This window comes from Mastomys coucha, unplaced genomic scaffold (genome assembly GCF_008632895.1).
Source record: "Mastomys coucha isolate ucsf_1 unplaced genomic scaffold, UCSF_Mcou_1 pScaffold3, whole genome shotgun sequence".
In the NCBI taxonomy this organism is placed as follows: Eukaryota; Metazoa; Chordata; class Mammalia; order Rodentia; family Muridae; genus Mastomys; species Mastomys coucha.
This window is the reverse complement of record NW_022196909.1, coordinates 17,986,948-18,007,489: the sequence shown is the minus strand read 5'-3', so window position 1 is coordinate 18,007,489 and position 20,542 is coordinate 17,986,948. Positions and strand designations below refer to the sequence as shown.

Here is a 20,542-nt window from a genome sequence, read left to right as displayed (position 1 = left end):
AGAAGTTAAAATCACTTGCTGCTTTTGCAGAGGACCCAGGTTCAGGTCCCCAGACTCACATTTCAGAGGATCTGATGATCACCCTCTTTGGGACTGATGGCACAAACACACACATGGTATACATACATACATACATACATACATACATACATACATGCAGAACAAAAATATTCATACACATAAAATGAATAACATACTTTTAAAAGATGGATGACTAAGATATTCTAGGACACGGTTTACTAGAGCTGAATGGCAGAAGACTCCACACCTGTGGTTTTGATGTTGGAGGTCACTTACATACAGAGATATGTACATTGCAAGACATGTACTGGATTACGGACTGTACATGTCCTCAAGAACTATGGACTGGATGTTCACGCCCCAGCTCACCAACTCCTCTGTTGACATAACACCATTCAATGGGATGGTATTAGAAAGTGAGACCTCGAGCAGGGGTTAGGTTGTGGGGACAGCACTTTCATTACTGGGCACTGTCCTTACAAAAATACCCCCAGAGAGCTTCCCCGTGCCTTCCACTATGTGAGAGCACAGAGCCGTGAGAAATGTTTATGTTCAAAAGCGAGCATCCACGGCATGCCACCAGCAGAGCTTAGACAAGCATACTGGTACCAAGGAGTGAGGGTGCTGCTCGAATCCATAGTGCTGGATTCTGACAAGGCTGGAGTTTGAGCTGCACATGGGAAAATCTTGTATTACTATGAATGGACCTTTTCAGAAAGAAAAGTGGACAGGTGCAGAGAGTGGTCAGGCATGTTAGAGAACACTAAGGGAATGCTGGGGAAGTAAGGGGTTGGTAGAAACATGGACAGTGAGGCCACCCAGAGAAGGTCTAAGGTGGAAAAGAAGGTCACAGTGCTGAAAACTGGAGTGACAGCCATCCCTTCCACAAAGAAGCGATGACCTCTGCTGACAGTTGCTTCTGTACTTGAGTCTTACAGAAAATAGAACTTAAGAAAAGGAATTGAATATTGAGCCAAGTGATTTCCAAGTAGTTTTGAAGGTCTGCGTTGGCTGTTATAGTAAAATGAAAGAAGAGAAAAACAGAGGTTGTACAGGTGGCTCAATGGTTAAGAATGCTTGGGTTTCTTATTGAGGACCTGGGTTTGATTCCCAGCACCCACATGGCTGTTCATGTCTACCCATAATTCCATTTTAAGGAATTTTAATTTCCATCTGATACTCTCTTATGATGTCTACTAACACCAGGCAGGTATGTGCTGTACAGATAAACACTTGAGCTAAACATTCACACATATTTAAAAAATCTAAAAAGAAGAAATGTTTCAAATAAGAGACAAACAACTTTAACAACTTAAAAGATCCAATTGTTCTCGCAGGGCAGTGGTGGCACACGCCTTTAATCCCAGCACTTGGGAGGCTGAGGCAGGCAAATTTCTGAGTTCGAGGCCAGCCTGGTCTACAGAATGAATTCCAGGATGGTCAGGGCTATATAGGGCTATACCTTGTCTTGAAAAACCAAAAAAAAAAAAAAAAAAAAAAAAAAAAAAAAAAAAAAGATCCAATTGTTAAACAAAAACTAATTAGAATATAAAGATATTTGAAAATCCCAAGCCTATCCATAATGTAAACATAAATAAGAAAGCAGGTTTTTAAAGAAAGTCCATCCTTACATTTAGGTTTTGTTTTGTTTTGTTTTTTAAAGAAAGCAGGTTTTAAAAACAGTACTGAAATATACCCGAGGGCCACTTACTACATTAGCATGGCCAGCAAACAGGGCTAAGGAGTTCTTACAGCAATAGCTAGGCACTACTCTCTGGGAAAAGGGAAGGCTCTGGGCATGGTGGCATGCCTTTAATTCCAGCACAGTTAAGCATATCTGTCTCTGTGAGTTCAGAGGCAGCCTAGTCTACATAGAGAGTTCTGGGACAGCCAGAGCTATACAGTGAGACCATGTCTCAAAGAAAATTAAAAACAAAAAAACAACAAAAGAAGAGGAAGGGAAGGAAGAGGAGGAGAAGGAGGAGAAGGAAGAAGAAGAGGAGGAGGAGGAAGAATGTCCCTGAAAGTGAATCATCTGTCTTCTTGGTTTCTAAAGTCCAGACCCTGTGCCTCACTGTCAGTCAGCCAGAACTCCACTTTAAGCTGGGATGGGGGTGGGGGTGATGGAGTTCTAAAGCTTTAGAGGCTGGACTGGTAACCCAGTGTCGTCTCATTGTCTCTGGAAGCTGGGACCTCGACTACAGCGGCACTTAGCGGGCAGAGGAATGAAGAGGTGCTTTGCAAGCCTTTAGATCTCACTGTATCTGCCTCACAGTTTAGAATAACCTCTTCCTTTCCTGTTTCTCACATCTGGAAATGGAACTCCTGTTTTATTCTTTTACCATCCTAGCATACGGGATGCGTAAAACTTACCTAGTGTGATGGTTCAGATGGTAAATGTCTCCTGAAAACCCATGCGATAAAGACTTGGCTCTTAGGGTGGTATTGCTGGGAGGTGGGAGAGCTTTTGAGAGATGTGGCCTTGTACACATCTTTCTATCACTGGGGACAAGCCCTTGAAGAAGAGACCATGGGACCCAACTCCTCTCCACTTCCTTTCTGCTTCCTGTCCCTGAGGTCTTCTCTCTGACTTCTCTATGACTCAGTGCTTCCAGCCATTGACATCCTAGTGCCACACCAGAGAGGCCTTACAAGTAATGGGTCTACCCAAGTATAGGCTGGAATCTGTCAAACTGTGAGTCAAAATAAACCATTCACCTTATAATTATGTTGGATTGGGTTCACTAATTTCTCAGCTAATGTTCTGAGTGGAGATAAATAAATGAACTACAATAAAACCCATCTTAAGATGGAAATAATTGAATACATGATAGCATTTTAGCATTAAAAACAGAAAATGTAGTCAAGTGTTTTCTTTATAACCTTCTAGATATTACAGCTGAATCAGAACCTAGTTGTTTTGTTTGTAAATTGTGATATATACACTATTCTAAAAAGTACAGCCTGTGCTAGCCAACACTTTAAGCCTGGCCTGCTGACACACAACCATAGGTCTGGATACTTGGGAGTCTGAGAAAGAAAGAGAACTTGAGCCCAGATTTCAAGATCAACCTGGGCAACATAGTGAGACCCTACACCATCACCACCACCACCACTACCACCATCATCATCACCACCACCACCATCATCAACAACAAGAACTAAAAATAAGTTAAAATTTGTTTATGGGATATTATGTGGGGTGAATGAAATATTAAAAAAAAACCTCTTAGTAATAAGCACTTAAGAGACACAAGGAAGAAAAGAAAGGAAGAAAAGAAAGGAAGGAGGGAAGAGGAAAACAGAACAAGGGTGACCTCTGACAAGTTAATGCAAGAGAGATTATAATAACACCAAGAACAGGACCAGTAATTGGTGTCTTCCACCAAGTCTGATGACATGGGTTCAATCCCAGGAGTTGACATGGTGGAAGGAGAGAGCTGAGTCCTGCAAGCTGCCCTCTGACCTCCACACATGCACAATGCACATGGGAGTTGCACACACAAATAACAACAAAAGAATTTAAAAAATTGAATGAAAAATAATGGGGAATGCGGTGAGATTTCTTTATAATGCAAATAGTCCCTAAAACATCTGTGTTCAACACTTCCTGACTGAAAAATGTCAGAGAGATTTTAGGGATGGTTTCCATATTAATGCATAATTGAACTGATTATTCTTTGCTAGGTGCAGAATGGGACAGAAGATAAGGGGGAACCTGCCCAGGGAAATCTACCACTTTGGGTCCCTAAATAAGAAACTAAAGGCAGTCTACAGGGGGCCACTAGTAAGCTGTGCCAATGTGATGCCAACCTCGAGCAAAGGTTGTTTATTTGTTCTTATTCTAAAGGCTTCAAATGATTGGACACACACACACACACACACACACACACACACATTGTTCTTTTTCAGAGCTCCATTATAAATTATGGAAACCAGAGACAAACAGGCAGGCCTCAACCATTTCTGAAATGGCAATACATGTTTCTACCTACATAAAAATTAGCTTAAAAAAGCCTACTTTGAATTCTATTTTGAAATTCTTCACAGTCGTAGACCGAAAGAAAAGACTAAGATAGCTATATACTTTTCAGCACTAACTTAGGAGTTGCTTCATGCCTTAGTTCTGTCCTTGCTTAGTGAGGCATACAGTCTACTTAATTACTGGCTTGCTGGGACCTCCCCTTGTGTGGTGATGCACACAGTCAGTCTATTTAATTACTAGTTTACCAGGATCACCTTGCTTGGTAATGCATACGATTGGGACTAGTTAATTACTGGCTTAACCAGGAGAGTTAAAAAAGTCCATAAAGCCTTCATTTGTGTAAATAAGTAAAATGTGTAAATTATTTCAATGATAGTTATAAATGTTCTGGAAATCATAAAGCTCTAGACATACTTTCAATGCTATACTGTCTCAGTACTTAAGGCCTAAACCCATAAGAGAAACCAATACAAATGGTTCACTTGGGTAAACAGTTTTAGAAAATCAGGACACTGCTACTGAATATCTTCTGCTGCCTAGATGACATCTACGGGCTAGAAACAAAATGATTTTACATTTTCTGAGAACTAGCTAACTTTCCCATTTAAAGCCCATGTGTTCTGCTCAAATATCAAACTAAAAAGTTACAAATTCTTCTCAGAATTTGGGATCGCATACACAACTGATTTACTGTTTCATGTGACTATGTTTCTAGTCTTAAAACATTGACAATGTTTTAAGTCTGGTTTGGGGAAAATAAAATACAGTCCGTTAACATGCAGCGGGTTGTGTTTCTCCAGCTAGAGAGTGCCAAGGAGGGAAGCAGGCGCAGACTCGTCTACCTGGTTTAAGAGGTCTTCCACCTTCTTCTGCCAGGAATCCCTGGCAGCATTTTTCTCTCTCTCTTTCAGCTGCAACAGTTGGGACATGGCAGACTTTTTATCTTCTTCGTGTTGAAGCCTCAACTCCTGGCGAAGCTTGGAGCACTCGTGTCTATAATAAATCGTAGGCATCTGCTTTGTAAAGAGAGTCGTTTCTCTCAGGAAGTGTTCTCTAGGGGTTCGCAGGCTTTCTAAAAGCCCCTTTAATCCTCAGGCCTGTGAGTCTGAGTGCCATTGGGCTAACTTAGAGGAAACGGATCACTTCACCAAGAGCACTTATTACTTTACCTTTGGCAGACTAGGCACGAGAACAAATGAGTCTTCTAATTTCACGTTACTTCTCTGCTTTTTTTATTTTTTTGTAGTCAAGAAAATTAAATTTAAAAAGTGAATCTGAATTCAAGCAAGGGAAAAAAGACCTCTAAATCCTCTCTGCATTTAATCATGAGAAAAATTAAGTTACAACACCGCTAGCCCATCTTTTAAGGAGCCTACCACAGGACTACATCCCACGTGAGACCACGCTGCAGAGCCCAGCGTACCTAAGGTTTTCAGTCCACTTCATCTCCAGGTCATGGGCCATTCTGTCCACCTTCAGCTTCTCTTCTTCCTTCATGGAGGCTAGTGTTCGCTCATGCTCATGCCGTTCTTGTTGTAGCTCAGCCTGAGTAACAGAAGGACAAATGAAGACCGGTCTCCATGAATACAAACAGAACAACAGCATGGTAGCTGACGCTACACTAGCCAGGAGAATTAGTTACGATGTTTCAACAAAATACAAGGGGCATGTTCTGTATTTGACAAGTTCTTTCCATAATTTTTGTAAATCAAAGCTTATACCATCTGAACAGTTTAAAGTTAGGTTATTAAAGCTTTTTAAAACCATAAACATACATCATACTGCCACGTTCTTCCAATGAATTCATATTCTTGTTTAAAATCAGGCTACTTGTCCAAAGCCTGATCATTACATCTGTGTACCATCAACATGATTAAAGGGATTATGAGGAATTAAAGTTGACTAGATATTTTTCCTTATGTAACTTGAAACCACATGCCCATGCGGCTAGTGTCAAAACATGGCCCTTGAGAAAGCCTTGCAGATTGACATATCTCAAGTAATTCTCTGGTTCCTGTGGCTGGAGGTGACTATCTGGACAAAAGCGCCACTAATGGACCACTCTCAGTGCTGTGGCTGCCAAGAGCACCTGGGAAAACAGGAACAGGCACTGGGCTAGCCTTTGGTCCCTATGATGGGCATTTTGGGACCGCACAGGGTAAAGCAGTTTTAAATGTTATATTCAGTACTGAAAGTCCCACAGGACACTGTTGACTTGGCTAACTAACTACTAAGCTGAACTTAGGCTCCTGTTCTTGCCCAGTACTATCCTCTAGGATCTCTCCACAGCAGGTAGCAGTAAGCATTACTTTAATTATACTTAAAGCATTTCTTATCTAAGGAAGTTCTGCATTAAGACTTATTTTTAATTATGTGTATATGTGCGTATCTATGTGTTGGCATGTGCACGTGAATGCAGATGGCCTCAGAGGACAGATGTATCCGATGTATTACAGGGTGAAATATAGTAAAGTTAGGAATAGGGTATATACCAAGCTGAGGTTCCATATAGACATAACACACGCATGCATGCACGCACGCGAGTACACACACACACACACACACACACACACACACACACACACACACATGAGTACTCATGCAGGCATGCCACGTGCAACTTTTAATAAGATAGATTCACCAATTTAAAATACCTTGCTCCCTCACCTTACTTTTGCTAATGTAAAACAACACCTATCAATATGATTTAGTCATTCTATGCAGCCGTCTGTGGACACTGCATAGACACTGAGGTTATAGACAATGCGTGGTGTCATATCCATCAACTAAATTGTATTTTATTATAGTGTATTATATATTATATGCAAACTTATTGTCATATTAGCATTGTTGTATCACATAGCCACTAGAGAAAGGTAAACAGAAGCCATCTATTTTGTCACAGATTTCAAAAAATAAAATGCTATTACTATTCAAAATATACTCAATTATTGCCTAGGTAAACCATGAATAGAATTATATATATACAATATAGGAAGTGCAGCAAACACACACACACACACACACCTGAAGTGTCACTAATTCTAAGCTAAAAACCAAAATTACAAAAAACCAAAACCAACACCGACTGAATGATTACACTTTGCTGAGCACCACAGTGTACACAGATCATCTCTTTTAATTATTACAACCGTGATATGAAAAGTATTATTATCCTGTACTCTGCCTTATTAAAGTGTCAAGGAAGAGAATGCAGCTCTGTCCAAGTGACACAGTAAGTGGTGGATGCAGAACCCTCACAGGACCGTCCCGCCTGACTAAAGCCCACACTCCAGATCACCCCTGAGGGCAGACATGAAGAGCCCTGAGGGCGGACATGAAGAGCCCTGAGGGTGGACATGAAGAGCCCTCGTCTGTCTATTGTCTGCCTAGTTTTACGGGTTCTGAAACTTTGCTCTACTTCTTAAGAGTGGAAGGGGGGAGGGGGAACCCTCTGAGACCTGTAAGTCACAGAGGAGTCCTTGGTTGCTATATATGAAAGCTGCAACTTCAATCAGGAAAAAGACTTGCACATACTAATTACCCAGGATTGAACTGTGTCTGTACAACACATTCCTGAAATCTCAGCCCTTAGATTCAGCTTGTCTCAGGATGCAACCTTCTTTGGAAACAGAGCTCACACAGTTTAACTGTTTATGAGTTTATGCAGTTTAATTGAAATGAGGCTGTATCGGCGTGACAGACTCCTTCATCCATGATGACTACCACACCTTTGAGATGATAATATAGAGACAGGCGGAAATGGAAATGCTGTGACTAAATGCAAAAACAATCTCTGGGGCTACAAAAAGCTGCAAAAAAGAAAACAGTTTCCTCTTAGCCACATAAGAAAGTGGATGTCCTCGTCAGCACCTTCATCTTTGACACCTAGCCAAGAGATGACCCATTTCAGTTGTGCTCAAATCACGGCATCTGGATTCCTTTTTAGTGGGAGTCCTAGGAACTAACACACTAATTATATACAATGATGCCCAGAGAGGCTTTAGGTAAAGTGGCCAAATTGTATTTTTTTATATTTAGACATTTAGATTACAGCGGAATCATGCAATTACCTCAACATTTAATAGGGCATCCTTGGTCTCCTTTAGCCTGCCTTTTGTCAGGTCCAGCTCGCACTGAAGCCTCTCCTGGGAATCCTGAAGACTAGCAATGAGTCCTTCGGCAGAGCCAAGGCCCTGTTCACTCTTCCTTATCAGATCCTGGAGGCGGCCAATCTGTGAATGAGCAGGATGCTGTTTAATATGCTGCGCAGAAGCCGAGCAGCGCCATCCCCACCGCTTCTGAAGCAGCAGAGCAGCGCCATCCCCACCGCTCCTGAGGCAGTTGCTGTATTTTTGACTTTACTGAGTGGATCCCTTCTTCACCACCCGGGAAGGAGCACTTGGCCATGATACTCTTTACCACCTGTGATTTCTTGTAGACGTCCACGTCTACACTTTCCACTTTCCAGGACCATAATGCAAGGACATGGTTACACCTTCCCTCAGGCTCATGGCTTAAAGAAAATTCCTAGTTATATCAGATAATAAAATACCTACAAAAGGGAACTGAAGCGAGATGAAGACTACATTAAAGATAAAAACATAAATGGTTTTAAAGCTTTAAAAAAAATCATCGAACCATTTATATATCATGAATCGAGTCCTTGTGCTATTTAGGAAGGCAATACATTTAGGTCAGTGTTAGCAATCTCTTACATATATCTTTTAGACTCAGGTTTTATTTGGTGGGGGTGGGGTGGGGAACCTTTCAGCTGTAACTTAGAACGAATGGACAATTTGTTGACTGGGTTGACAGAGATGCTCTAATTATAAGAGCTAAAAATTCATGAATTTAAAGATCTATAAAATCTAAGAAAATGCTATGACGTTAACACTCATTTGAAAAGAAATGAACAAGCCTTCTTTTAAAATACGTGAATGTTTTCCTTGCAAGTATTTTCTTACAAATATAGATTCCACAAAAAGCTATGGAAACTGTCCTTCAGCACCCTCTGGCAGCCTTCCTGTCCTTTCAATGTAGGTATCTCTGTGTGTACATGCTAAATGAGTCTGGGGATGGTAGAGTGTGATCTTATTAGTGTCTCTAAATGCTCATAAACTTCGTAAAATGATTTAAGATTCCCCCCTTCTGTGCTGCTCTAACATATATTCATAGCAAAAGAATCCAAAATTTTGGTAAAACTTCATCAGTTCGATTCTCTGAACCTAATAACCTATCTAGACACATGGTGGACTATTTTCTTTCATGGTTATGACTGGTTGTGGATGGCCCTGGTGCTGTTGTATTTAGATGTTAATTCCAATTTCCCAGGAGGGGTTGTCTGGAAAGAGGAATAAGTCACGTACTCAGGTGACTCTTTGTGAAGCATCCTCTAGTCAATAAAGGAATCAATCACTAGGTGAGTAGGCAGGACTTCAGGGTTGGAAGGAGGAAGAGAGGAAGCAGGAGAGAATTGGGTCCTTTGGACGGGGATAGTGTGAGAACAAGATGTATTTTATTACTGGTGTCTCCCAGTTTCAATGGCGAATCTGTCAGGATTTGCCACCAGAGGATTTAGATTTAGTAAGGCCTCCAAGATTAGGATTTTAGTTGTTATACCCAGAGACTGAGTTACCGTTGTTTCTGAACTAAGTTTGTGTTGTATTTTCCTTCACATGGCTGCTCGTCTGGGTTCAAGAGGAAAAGGTATGGCGGCAAAGCGTGGGTTTGCCTGATGTGCACCACAAAGGTAAGGAAGACCTTGGTGACAACTAGGAGAAAGGCTAGGCTTAAGTCCAGGCTCTGCCGATATAAAACAGGAGTAGCAATCCCCATCATGTGGGGTTACTGTAAATAATCACATTGAAAGACAGAGAAAGATATTAACTAGACAAGACGTAAGGATAATCCATATGGAAAGAACAGAGCCAGGTATGAGCCTATAACAGAGCCTACACTTGGGAAGTTCCAGGCCAGCCCAGGTGACACAGTGAGTTCAGGGAAGCTCGGACACTATGGTAAGACACTGATTTGAACTTGTTTTTTAAAAGGAAGGCCCGGAGAGATGGCTCAGCATTTATGAGCGCTTGATGCTTGAGGATCCAGTTTCCAGTTACCAACACCCACAAGGCAGCTCCCAGCTGTCTGTAGCTCTAGTTCCAGGGGGATCGGACACGCTCTTCTGGCTTCCACACTATCAGGCACACGTGTGGTGCAGAGACATAGATGAAGGCAGAGCACCCATACGCATAAAATATTTTTAAAAAATTTTAAAAGAAAAATAACAACCAAATTTAATAATATGGAAATATTCTTGCCCAATCTAGCCAGTTTTCAGCTGAATGAGTATTATGTGGATATAACATATTTAAAAATATATAAAGAACAATATTCTAAGTATCACATAAAGAATAAAAGGGAAGTTGCATTAAGGAAATAAAGAATCTAATTAAAAAGGAAATCAATATTTCCTTTTTTTTTCTAAAAAGCAAAATGTTTTAATTCATGCATAGTTAAGTATAATAAAATGTAAAAATTAATTAAGCAACAAGAATGGCTGATTGTTTTCTAGGAGTCTAATTAATACAAATGGATTATATTTGAAAACAACTATTGTTTGCCACTGTCAAAATCTCTTTTTGGCATGTGGGAGATCTACTCTCCCCTTCCCTAATGGTCTGAGCAAGAATTCATCCCATGTCCAGATAACAGCTTGGTCAGAGCATAGCCCAATACAGCTGCCTCATTCTGTAGCCACTGGGACTGTTCCAAAGACAGGCTTGGGGGTAAACACATCGTCCATAGAGATCTTAGATGTTTTGGAAGGAAATGGGTCTCCTAGTGACATTCTTTAGTCAGTTGTACAGGGTCCAAAGGAACGCATGACTGAAGAATAAAGTCAACACAAATAAGGCAAATCCAAGAGGACAAGGAAACCCAGTTCCAGTGTCACCAATTTCAGCTCTGAATCCAATCTGCTTGAAGCTCACATTATCCAGGGACATTTTAATCACTTGGGTTAGTGTAAGTCCTTGGTCTTGAAGGCTTGCATTTAAACTTCTACTCTTCATAACAGAGAGAGAACACCCTACATTCTTGTTATTATGACTCCTGAGCGATACAGAAGGTCAGCATCACCTCTCTAGACTCTCCATCTACTCATGAGTGCTGTTCTTCGACCCTTTCTCTGTGGAAGCACAGAGACTAGTGTGGACATGGGCGCCAACCTTGACCATGAAGCACAGAGACTACTGTGGACATGGGCGCCAACCTCGACCCTGAAGCACAGAGACTAGTGTGGACATGAGCACCAACCTCGACCCTGAAGCACAGAGACTAGTGTGGACATGAGCGCCATCCTTATGCTTGTGCTTAGCATCAGCCTTACACTATACAACTATTCAAAAATATTTCACAGGGCCTCTGTTATGTAAGAGCTGCCTAACTCTCTAGCCAACTCGGCAATCTTTCTTCATTGGTCTTTGTATTTGTTGCAAAGGTAAAGTACTGTGGTCACAATGATTAAATTGAGCTCCAAATAATACCACTTGGACTAAAATTTTGATTTTTACCCACTTAGTATGTGGTATGGACAAGTTCTCTGTTTCTGAAGTGACTTAGTAACTAGAATCTCCTACCCTGGCTTGTATTACAGATAGAGAAGAATGCAAATCAATGCTTGGGAGACCAGAAGCCATACTATTCCTATAGTTGCTAATGCACCACATCTATACTGATACTTCAATAGTATCTACAAAGGTCCCATACATTAGGGTCTTTGTATAATATTTCCTCAGTTTATCACCTTGTCCAGCCTCTGTCAGTCGAGTATCTTCCTTTTACAGAATGCATCAAGCTGGACATTTAAATACCTCATTTTGTAAAACCCCTCATCAGAGCAGGGACCATGCTAGCTGCGACGGCAATCACAGTGCCTCACAGCTCTTTGTACCTAACCAACCATGCAATGTTTACTAAAGAAACGAATAAGTCCATCACGAAAATATGCCATATATAGTTACTAGTTAAGGGATAAGATCTTTAACATCTCAGTATGTAAGCATTTAATCTGCGAAAGGAACCCCAGTCCCTCTGCTTTCCTTGACCTTGTACTATGACCAGGCCACATGTACACAGAAGGCCACATGATGCCTCCATGCAGAAACATGCGATGCCCACTGGTGTGCAAACAGCCCCAGAGCATGGAGAGACAGATGACAGAAGCGTCTACGTGAATTAGAAAAAGGCTTCCTTTCTTTTAGGGGAAACGAGTTCTTGTGGAGATTAAAGCTACTTTAGAATTTCTCCTACAAACAGTGCTGACATTTTCTCAATAATCCTTTATTATTTGCTTACAGTGATAAACATAAGACCGAAGCTGCCATCACAGGGCATGTCTGTCCAAGGCTCCCACAGAGCCTGCTAAGTCCCTTTCCCGGGAAAATGACACGGTTACATATTGCCCTTGGCTGCTTCAGCGTTATCTCTCTACACACTCAGCAGCACTGCACAACCTCAATTTTAATCACAGCCAATTTCATGGCCATGTTCATCCCATGTTGCTCATTTCTACCTCTTGAATTTAGCGAGGTTAAAATCACTTTTCTTGTTCCTCTTTAGCTTATAAAAACAAAATAGTGGCGCCTGTTCTCCTCACTGCTTTGTAAACACTCTCATGGTAGTGAAGGCAGGAATCTGTGCAGTTTACCAACCACTCACTTTCTCTTTATGTATTCAAATGAAAGGACAACACAAACCTCATTTGTCTCCATTTAAGGACCAGACCTGATTTCAAAAAAGGCCATAAGGCACCAGCTTCAGGAATAGACCACAAGTCCCAGAAACTAAGTCATAAGATCCTAGCTCCAGGAACAGACCATAAAATCCAGAATAAGATCATAAAAGCCCCTCCCAAAGAACAGCCTGGCGATAACCACAAAAATGGGGAAATATCTCAGAATGGGCCATCTGCGCTGGGCAGCCCTATTTCATCACATGGTTGAACGTTCATGACACAGGAATGCAGACCAGCAACCACCCGTGAGCCCCTAGCACCCACCAGTGAAATGTCAGTTACCTAATCCTTCTAGAGAGTTCCCCCAGTTCCTTCTAAGAAGGCCTGTGTGCTTCTGTCTGGGTTTGCCATTCCAAAGAATGGTTGACCCTGCATGCTGGTTGTTTCTGCAGAATAAATGCTTTTTTGTTTTTGCATACTATCTGAGTCTGGGGGTCTTTCTTCATCGATTTCCAGACCCTTACAGAAGGTTTTCTTCAACAGAAGGTTTAGCTTTCGCTGAAAGACCAAACAGGTTCTGCTATGGCCCCTATAAGCATGGGCTAATGCTCAGGCCACAGGAGACATGCAAGGCATGAGTTACCACGGGCGAGAGACTGAGTTCTTAAACTCTGCGATGCATACCTATTCAGAGTTACTGGTGAATAGGTGCTAAAATCCTTAGGATTTTAAACACTTATTTATACTAGAACATCCATAGTATCTCCAGTGTTTCATTTTTTCCCTAATTACTGCAGTTGCTTGCATAATAATTTAGTTATAATCTGTTTTCACTAATGATTTGCCAATGGGTTTTATACAAGTGTTAGTTAACTGGGAAACGTGGCTACCCTTCATTTTAAGTTCAGGAAGCAGAATAGGAATCCTATCCCTTGGAGATCTGAGTCAGTAGGCTCAGATCAGTTAGAAAGGCTGCCCAGTCGTAGGGAAAGCAGAAGCAAACGGAGCAATGAGCCAAGCGGTTTCTTGGGGAGTCATAATAATGTGGAATCAAAGCACAGTCAGGACACTGAAACATAATTGAAAATGTAGCCAGGAGAGAAGAAAGTCTCATACTCACTGCAACTCTACTCAGAAGGTTCAGTTATGTAGGTTGGAAAAAACAAAACAAAACAAGATAAACCATTTAGAATTGAGATAGTAAACATGAGAAATCTGCATAAGAAGAGGATGGTCACTTAAGTGCCTTCTAGTGAGGGCGGGCCATGGTGACTTGGGTAGCTTTTGATGAGAGTACATTTGGTGAACTCAGTGAGGATTAGCTAGGACAACAGAAGACAGGCTGGGCTGTCATCAGTGTCTGCCATTAGCCTCCATCGCTCTCTAAGGTAGGATTCTGTACTTCCTCTGGATAAACATTTAAAAATAGCCGAGACCCACTCAGGGGCCCTTGTACCCTTTGCGGTGGTTTCCGAGGGCAGATTCAGGGTAAGAGCAGAGTGGCAAGAGAAGGCTGTGGAGAGAGATGAGGCCAGTGAGGGAGGAGAGGCTGGCAAGATGCAAAGGCTAAGGACAAGAACTCAGAGAATGAGAGGGAGCTCACTCAAGAAGCCATAGAGGGCTAAACAGGAAAGAAAGAAGGTAAGTATTAAAGAAGCATTTAGCAATTGCCACAACAGGGACGGAGGTGGAGCTAATGGTGTGTGTGTGTGTGTGTGTGTGTGTGTGTGTGTGTGTGTGTGTGTGTGTGTGTGTGTGTATTTACTTACTTTTTTTTTTTAACTTCTAGCATTTTTCTTATATCCTATCCTTAGCCTTTGCTTTCCAAGGCTAAATACTATTTTCTTATCGATCCAACAATTTGTTTTAGAAGCCTAGACCCTACAAAGTTTCTCTCTTAAAAATGAGGCACAGTGGATGGAAGACTAAGCTGCCATTTTGCATATCGGCCGTTCCCCCTCTCACATGGTAAAGTGAGGTTCCTTGCTTTGCATTCCTCCACAAACAAAAAACAAAAAACATTGCTGGCTAATGTTTTTGATAGTGAATGTTTACCTAATAGGATATAAACACAGCATTAGGAAAATCCAGCACTGAGTCAAGATCTTTGGCTAGTTCTCTCACCTACCTATGCACTGGCACCAGATTAAGTGACTACAAAGTGTATATGTAATGTAGGCGAAAGGCCTAAAGAGCTCTTGCCTCCTGATTGGCTGACATCAGCTTGTCTCCCAGTGCTTGCTTTAGATTCTCCAGCTCTAGTTGGAGCTGATTTTTATCTTCTTCCAGACTCAGTTTCTCCTTTTTATATTGTTCCTCCAATTCCTTAGAAAGAGAAGAAAATTTCAAAAAATTAGTAAGACTGTAGTACTATATTCCCGAAGATTCCAATAAAGACAGTCCTGTTGATATTTTACTTTTCACATCAGCTCTCCCTGTAAATAAGGTCATAGTTAACAGCGATGCTATTTAATACTCAATGTAGTGGATCAAACCATTCTGATATAGCCATTAGGTAATGCTTTTAGTCATAAGAGTGTTTGACTGGCTCAGCTACTGTAGAAAACCAGGAAAGCATGATACAAATGATAATTTGGCACAATAAAGCTAACCTTCTAATTCTCATGAATCCTCAATTCTTTTATATTTATGTACAAAAATTCCTCAATCATTTCTGGAATTCATTGTTCAAACCTGGAGTGTAGGTGAGAACAAACGAGAGTAAAATGAAGAAAATTAGATTGTAAAATCAGTTAAACTGATGCCTGCTAAAGAACTTGCCAATTCTCTAGGCATGCTACTTAATACCTCGGCCCTATAGGCATTAAGATGTAGTACGGCACCTACTCTAATAACCCACTGGGCCAGGTAAGAAGTTACTTACTCATCAGAATTAAACTAAATGGACAGAGAGAAGAGGGAATTATCTAGGTAGAGAACTGATTAAACTATAGAAAGTCCACTGATGGCATGGCCACTCCTTGGTATGGTTAATAGTTTTGTTTTTTATTGTAGATACAAGAGAGAGAACAGCCAGAGGCATATGGACAAGTCCAGGGCAGAGAGAGAAAGAAGCAGACTAGACATCGACAGTTGACTGGACATGGCCAGGGCTTTCTGTGAGAGACGGAGATTAGCAGGACACAGAGAAATATGGAAAGCATGGTGAGAGAAACAAACAGAGCAGAGAGGGAACCAAGACAGCAGGAATAGCAGGGTTATAGGAGAAGGAGCAGTTTGGGGGACTCTAGGGTAGGGGAGGAGGAGAGAAGGGCAGGATGCTAGTGTGGGCTTCCGACCGTGCAACAGGCGCTTGTGATTCTCAGGGAGCCTGGAGGCCAGCATGAGCTTTGATATAGATGCCATGGGTAGCCACACCCTCTGCCAGAGGTAAGGGTTCCCCTCCTTTTCGTAGCGGGGGAACTAGGTTCACAGGTTCCTGAGGAATCCTGACTTTTACCCAATTGCAAGAGGTCCTCCTTCAATCTAGGCTGAGCTCACTTCTGGGTGTATGAACTGTCTTGTGGAGTCAACCCAGAAGGCAGCCCAGAAGGCTCTGTGGCAAATCCCTTCCAAAGAGGAGCTTTCTCTCCAGGAGCTCATGAGCCAGCCCCAGGAGGGAAGCAAAATGTCACAGGTGTGGTGAAGGGAAAACTTGCCGGGTTCTATAAGGCTGGTCCTCGCTTCATAAAAGTAGGAGGCAATGGCTGGGGGAGGGGCTCTGGCCAGGCCAGCTAATGAGCCTTGAGTTTCTCAGATGTGTGCAGCTGGCTGCCTGTATCATGCTTCAGTGCTCGTGAGCTGTCACCCTTGTTGGGGTGGGCTTTTTGTAGATGCAGCTGCTTTTGAGTCATTACTGCTCCTTGTAAGTAACCCCTCATCTGTGCTCCCAATAGGAGCTCCAACAAACACTCATCGCCTCCCCAACTTGCACACTGGTGTAATTATTCCTTTGGTCTGTTCTAGCCTCTCTCTGGGGTAAGGGGGCGTGTATGCTTCTTCCCCAAGGGACCCTCCAACACAACACAGACCTTTTGAATGTGTTCACATACAGGAAAGGCCAGATCATCTTTTTGATGGCAAACATGTTCTCCATAAGTGGAGGGCTAAAAAGACAGCTCAGGAGTTAAGAGCACTGACTGTTCTTCACAGGGACCCAGATTGGAATCCCTACATGGTGGCTCACAACCTTCTGTACTTCTAGTTTCAGGGGATCCAATGTCCTCCTTTGGCTTCTGCGGTACTGGCACACATGTGGTGCAAAAACACTCACCCACGAAATAAAAAATAAACACATCGAAATTATTTTTAAAAGGACTGTAAGTGGGCTAAGGCACGTTTAAAGGTAGCTCAAAAATTAGAATTTAATGGTTAAGAGATGGCTGGGAGTAATAAGGTAAACACTCTTGCTCAAATAACATTTAAAACCAGGACACAGCCAGTTAAGCGGATAAATAAAAGTAATAGACAGTAGCCAGGGAAGCAGCAGTGTGCAGTGTGTGATTAGTGTGCAACCCGGAGCAGAGCACGGCCGCCTCATTAAGCAGGCACAGGTCTACATAAGGAGGGGACACATGAGGCGGCATGGAGAAAATGGCAATCGGTCTCAAGAGAATATGTCACTAATTTTTGTCTCCACCTGGGTGAACACATAGTAGTTGAGATAGAAGTAACATTGTAAGAAAAGATTCTAATTTTTTACATCTTAAAATATCCCAGCGCTTATGCCGCAAAATGAAGGGGGATTATGGCAGGGAATTGAAATGTACATTCTATCTATTCCACTTAGTAAGGTTTGAGACACTAAATCTTAAGTCATGAGTATCAAGGGATATATCACAGAAAAATCACTTGTAAACTGCGAAGTGCAACGATATAAAATATTAGAGCCCTTATTAGCAAACGTCTGCAGGAGGGTAATTAAATGCCTTGTGGTTTTACAGACCTGAGACCCAGGTCTGAACAAGTCTTACAGATTGCAGGGGACTTAGCACATCCCCTTATCAGTAAACGGGGTGGAACAACCAATCAAGATACAGAGAAAAAACTATGTATCAAATGTAACTGCAGTATGAGACACAGGACAACAAACACCAGGGACATTATTGATCGCCACAGCTAGGACATGCATGAGTACTCAATATTTGCTCCATACAGGAGCACTATAGGACATATTGTGTCCTCTTCTGCCAGAGTAGGTGCCAGAGGCACAGCTTGGGGTCCATGCCACCACAGCCAACAAGCAAAGGGCTAAGTGTAAAGGTGCCAGGTTGTGTCAGACAATTTGCACTTCTGTCGTGCAATATTGCTGTCATATAGTACCATTAATAAGGAGATTATTTAAGGAAGAGAAAAAATAAACACACACACAAATAACATTCCCTGGGAAGGGAGCCATCTACTAGAAATATGTGTGTTGGTGAGTTAAGGCTTCCTGAGATGAATAGTTATCTCATAATGAAGAAGCCCCAGATAGAACCAACCTCCATCAGGACTTAACATGAGCCAGGCGGATCACTATTGGCATCATGACTTAAAGCATGAAGGCAAGGCAGGAGCCATGGAACTCCAGTAATTGCTCTTCCACAGTACAAGTCATGATGGACCACCGCCAGCCTGTCGGCGGCAGTTTAAGCTGTAGTGGCGAATCAAGTGTGCACTCACCGTCTGTAGCTTGACCTTATCTCTGCTTGCACTGCTGTGGACAGCCTCAATCGCCAGGTGGTGCTTCCGAGCTAATTCTTCCAAAGTCTTTCCGTGAGCCTCCTTTAGCTGAGCCACTTCTCCTTCCCATCGATTTTGCAGGGTCTTAAGCTCCATTTCATAATATTCTTGCTGAGTTCTCTTGGTTTCGTTTACTTTCTGGAATGAAAATCAAGATTAAGAACTGGCACCTGCTTTGCCATCAATGCTGTCAGTGTCTGACTACCTTAGACGGATATAAACTGGAATGAACTCATTGCTTTGGGACCTAGACTTTGAAACCTTACAATTGTTGTTCTCAGAGAGTGACAAGGTAGATGAGGCAAACGTAAAATAGTTTAAATTAAGAAATAAGACAAAATGTTGCTGTATTAGAAGCAAATGTGGGTTGGTACAATAGCAACATTAAAGGATAAAGGTTTGTCTGCAGTACATGACATGGCCTACCCATTAACTACTCATATAATATTATTCAATACAACTAGGGTGTCAGTTATGTGCCTTTTCACTAATCACAAGCCACCAATGAGAGGAAGTAAAAAGACAGTGGCAATGCAGTGTATTGACTTGTATGAAAGGGTGTCTATTGTATATTGCTAGAGAATATAGAAAAGGGGTGTAACCTCTGTCTGTCTGTCTGTCTGTCTGTCTCTCACAAACACAGAGACAGACAGACAGACAAGGAGTTGATTCAATTAGGGAAAAGAAAATACCAAGCTGGCAATGACATGTTCTCACACTTAACTTTCACAAGCCCAGAGGGTATGCAAAGATGTCTCATGTGAAAAGCATGGATTTATAACCATCTCCATTGCCTTTCAGCATTACGAAAGGTGAAAAAGCAGCTAAGCAGGGAACAGAGATGCGGGGAGACAGAAGGCCCAATGCAGTCTAATGCACACCAGTTACCACAGGCCACATAATCCTGGGAGTACTGAATGAACAGTGGTGATGCACAAAAACAGGCACAAGTCAAATAATGAAAAATGGGCCTTCATGCTAAGAACTAGGATTCTTATTCTGAAGGGAATGCGAAGTCACCAAGACACACACGTCCATGAGAAATCATAATATATTATTTATAATTCATTATATGTAGTCATCTTTGTAATAGGTTAAGGAGGAAAGCTAGGAAGTTGTCATTACCATCCAGAATAGCAATGACGCCTACTTCAGCTCATGATCTGTGGGTGGGCATGAAAAGAAGAGGATGGTAGAGAAGCAATATGAGGGGAGGGGACCAACAGGACTTGGTGATGGATAAGGAGATTGGAGAAAAGACATCAGCAACACCTCCCCTGACTAGGTTAAGTAACGAATACAATAAACACAGTTTTAAGGAGAGGGAATTCTGATGCATATTGCAACAACATGTTTATCAAAAGCATAACAGAGGTGTTACATGGAAAGTTAAACGTACAAGGCTCAGGGGAAATGGCTTTTTAACTCTCAGTGAACAAACGGTGCTTGTTGTTACTGGAATAGATGAGTGTGTGGAATAAGAGAGACCCCTGGGCTCATCCTGCCAGGAAAGTCATTATTGTAGCTCGCAGGGTTCACAGCTGGGCACCGTGTTGTATTGGTTACTCTGCTTCCCCTGGTAGCAAACACAGCACTTCCTGGCACTATGAAAGCTGGGATGAAACTTCCTGGTGAGTCCCAGCTTGATTTCTCATTGCCCTATGACTCAAGCCTGGGATGCCTTCAGCAGCAAGGTCTTCCTACCATCAAGTTCTGGAACACAACTAAGACCAATAGTGATGAGAACAGGAACGTTTTAGGAGTAACTGTGGTGTTTGAATAGGTTTGGACCCCATAGACACATGTGTGTGAATGCTTGGCCCATAGGGAGTGGCTCATTAGGAGGTGTAGCCTTGTTGGAGCAGGAGTGGCTATGTTGGAGGAAAGATGCCACTGTGGGGTGGGGGTGGGGGGCTCTGAGGTCTCCCATACTCAATCTACGTCTTGTGTAGCAGTCTTTCCCCTGCTGCCTGCAGAACTCTCAGCTCCATCTCCAGCACCATGCAGGCCTGAATGCTGCCGTGCTCCCTACCATGAGGGAAATGGGCAAAATCTCTGAAACATAAGCCAATCCT

The 20,542-nt window shown here is 42.2% G+C and overlaps 1 protein-coding gene across 7 annotated transcripts in view; it reads right to left on the bottom strand.

Moving 5' to 3' along the window:
- Fam184a (family with sequence similarity 184 member A) overlaps positions 1 to 20,542 on the bottom strand; it is a 118,453-nt gene that overhangs the window by 30,568 nt on the left and 67,343 nt on the right. For all 7 annotated transcript variants that reach the window (XR_004112159.1, XM_031346543.1, XM_031346540.1 and 4 more), the window contains exons 5-9: positions 18,408 to 18,605; positions 14,946 to 15,068; positions 8,080 to 8,241; positions 5,430 to 5,551; positions 4,849 to 4,999 (exon numbers count right to left, since the gene is read on the bottom strand). Coding sequence is in view for 6 of the 7 variants with exons in the window: in XM_031346543.1 (XP_031202403.1) it covers positions 4,849 to 4,999; positions 5,430 to 5,551; positions 8,080 to 8,241; positions 14,946 to 15,068; positions 18,408 to 18,605 (756 nt within the window). In the remaining variant the exon portion in view is untranslated. The remainder of the gene's footprint in view (positions 1 to 4,848; positions 5,000 to 5,429; positions 5,552 to 8,079; positions 8,242 to 14,945; positions 15,069 to 18,407; positions 18,606 to 20,542) is intronic.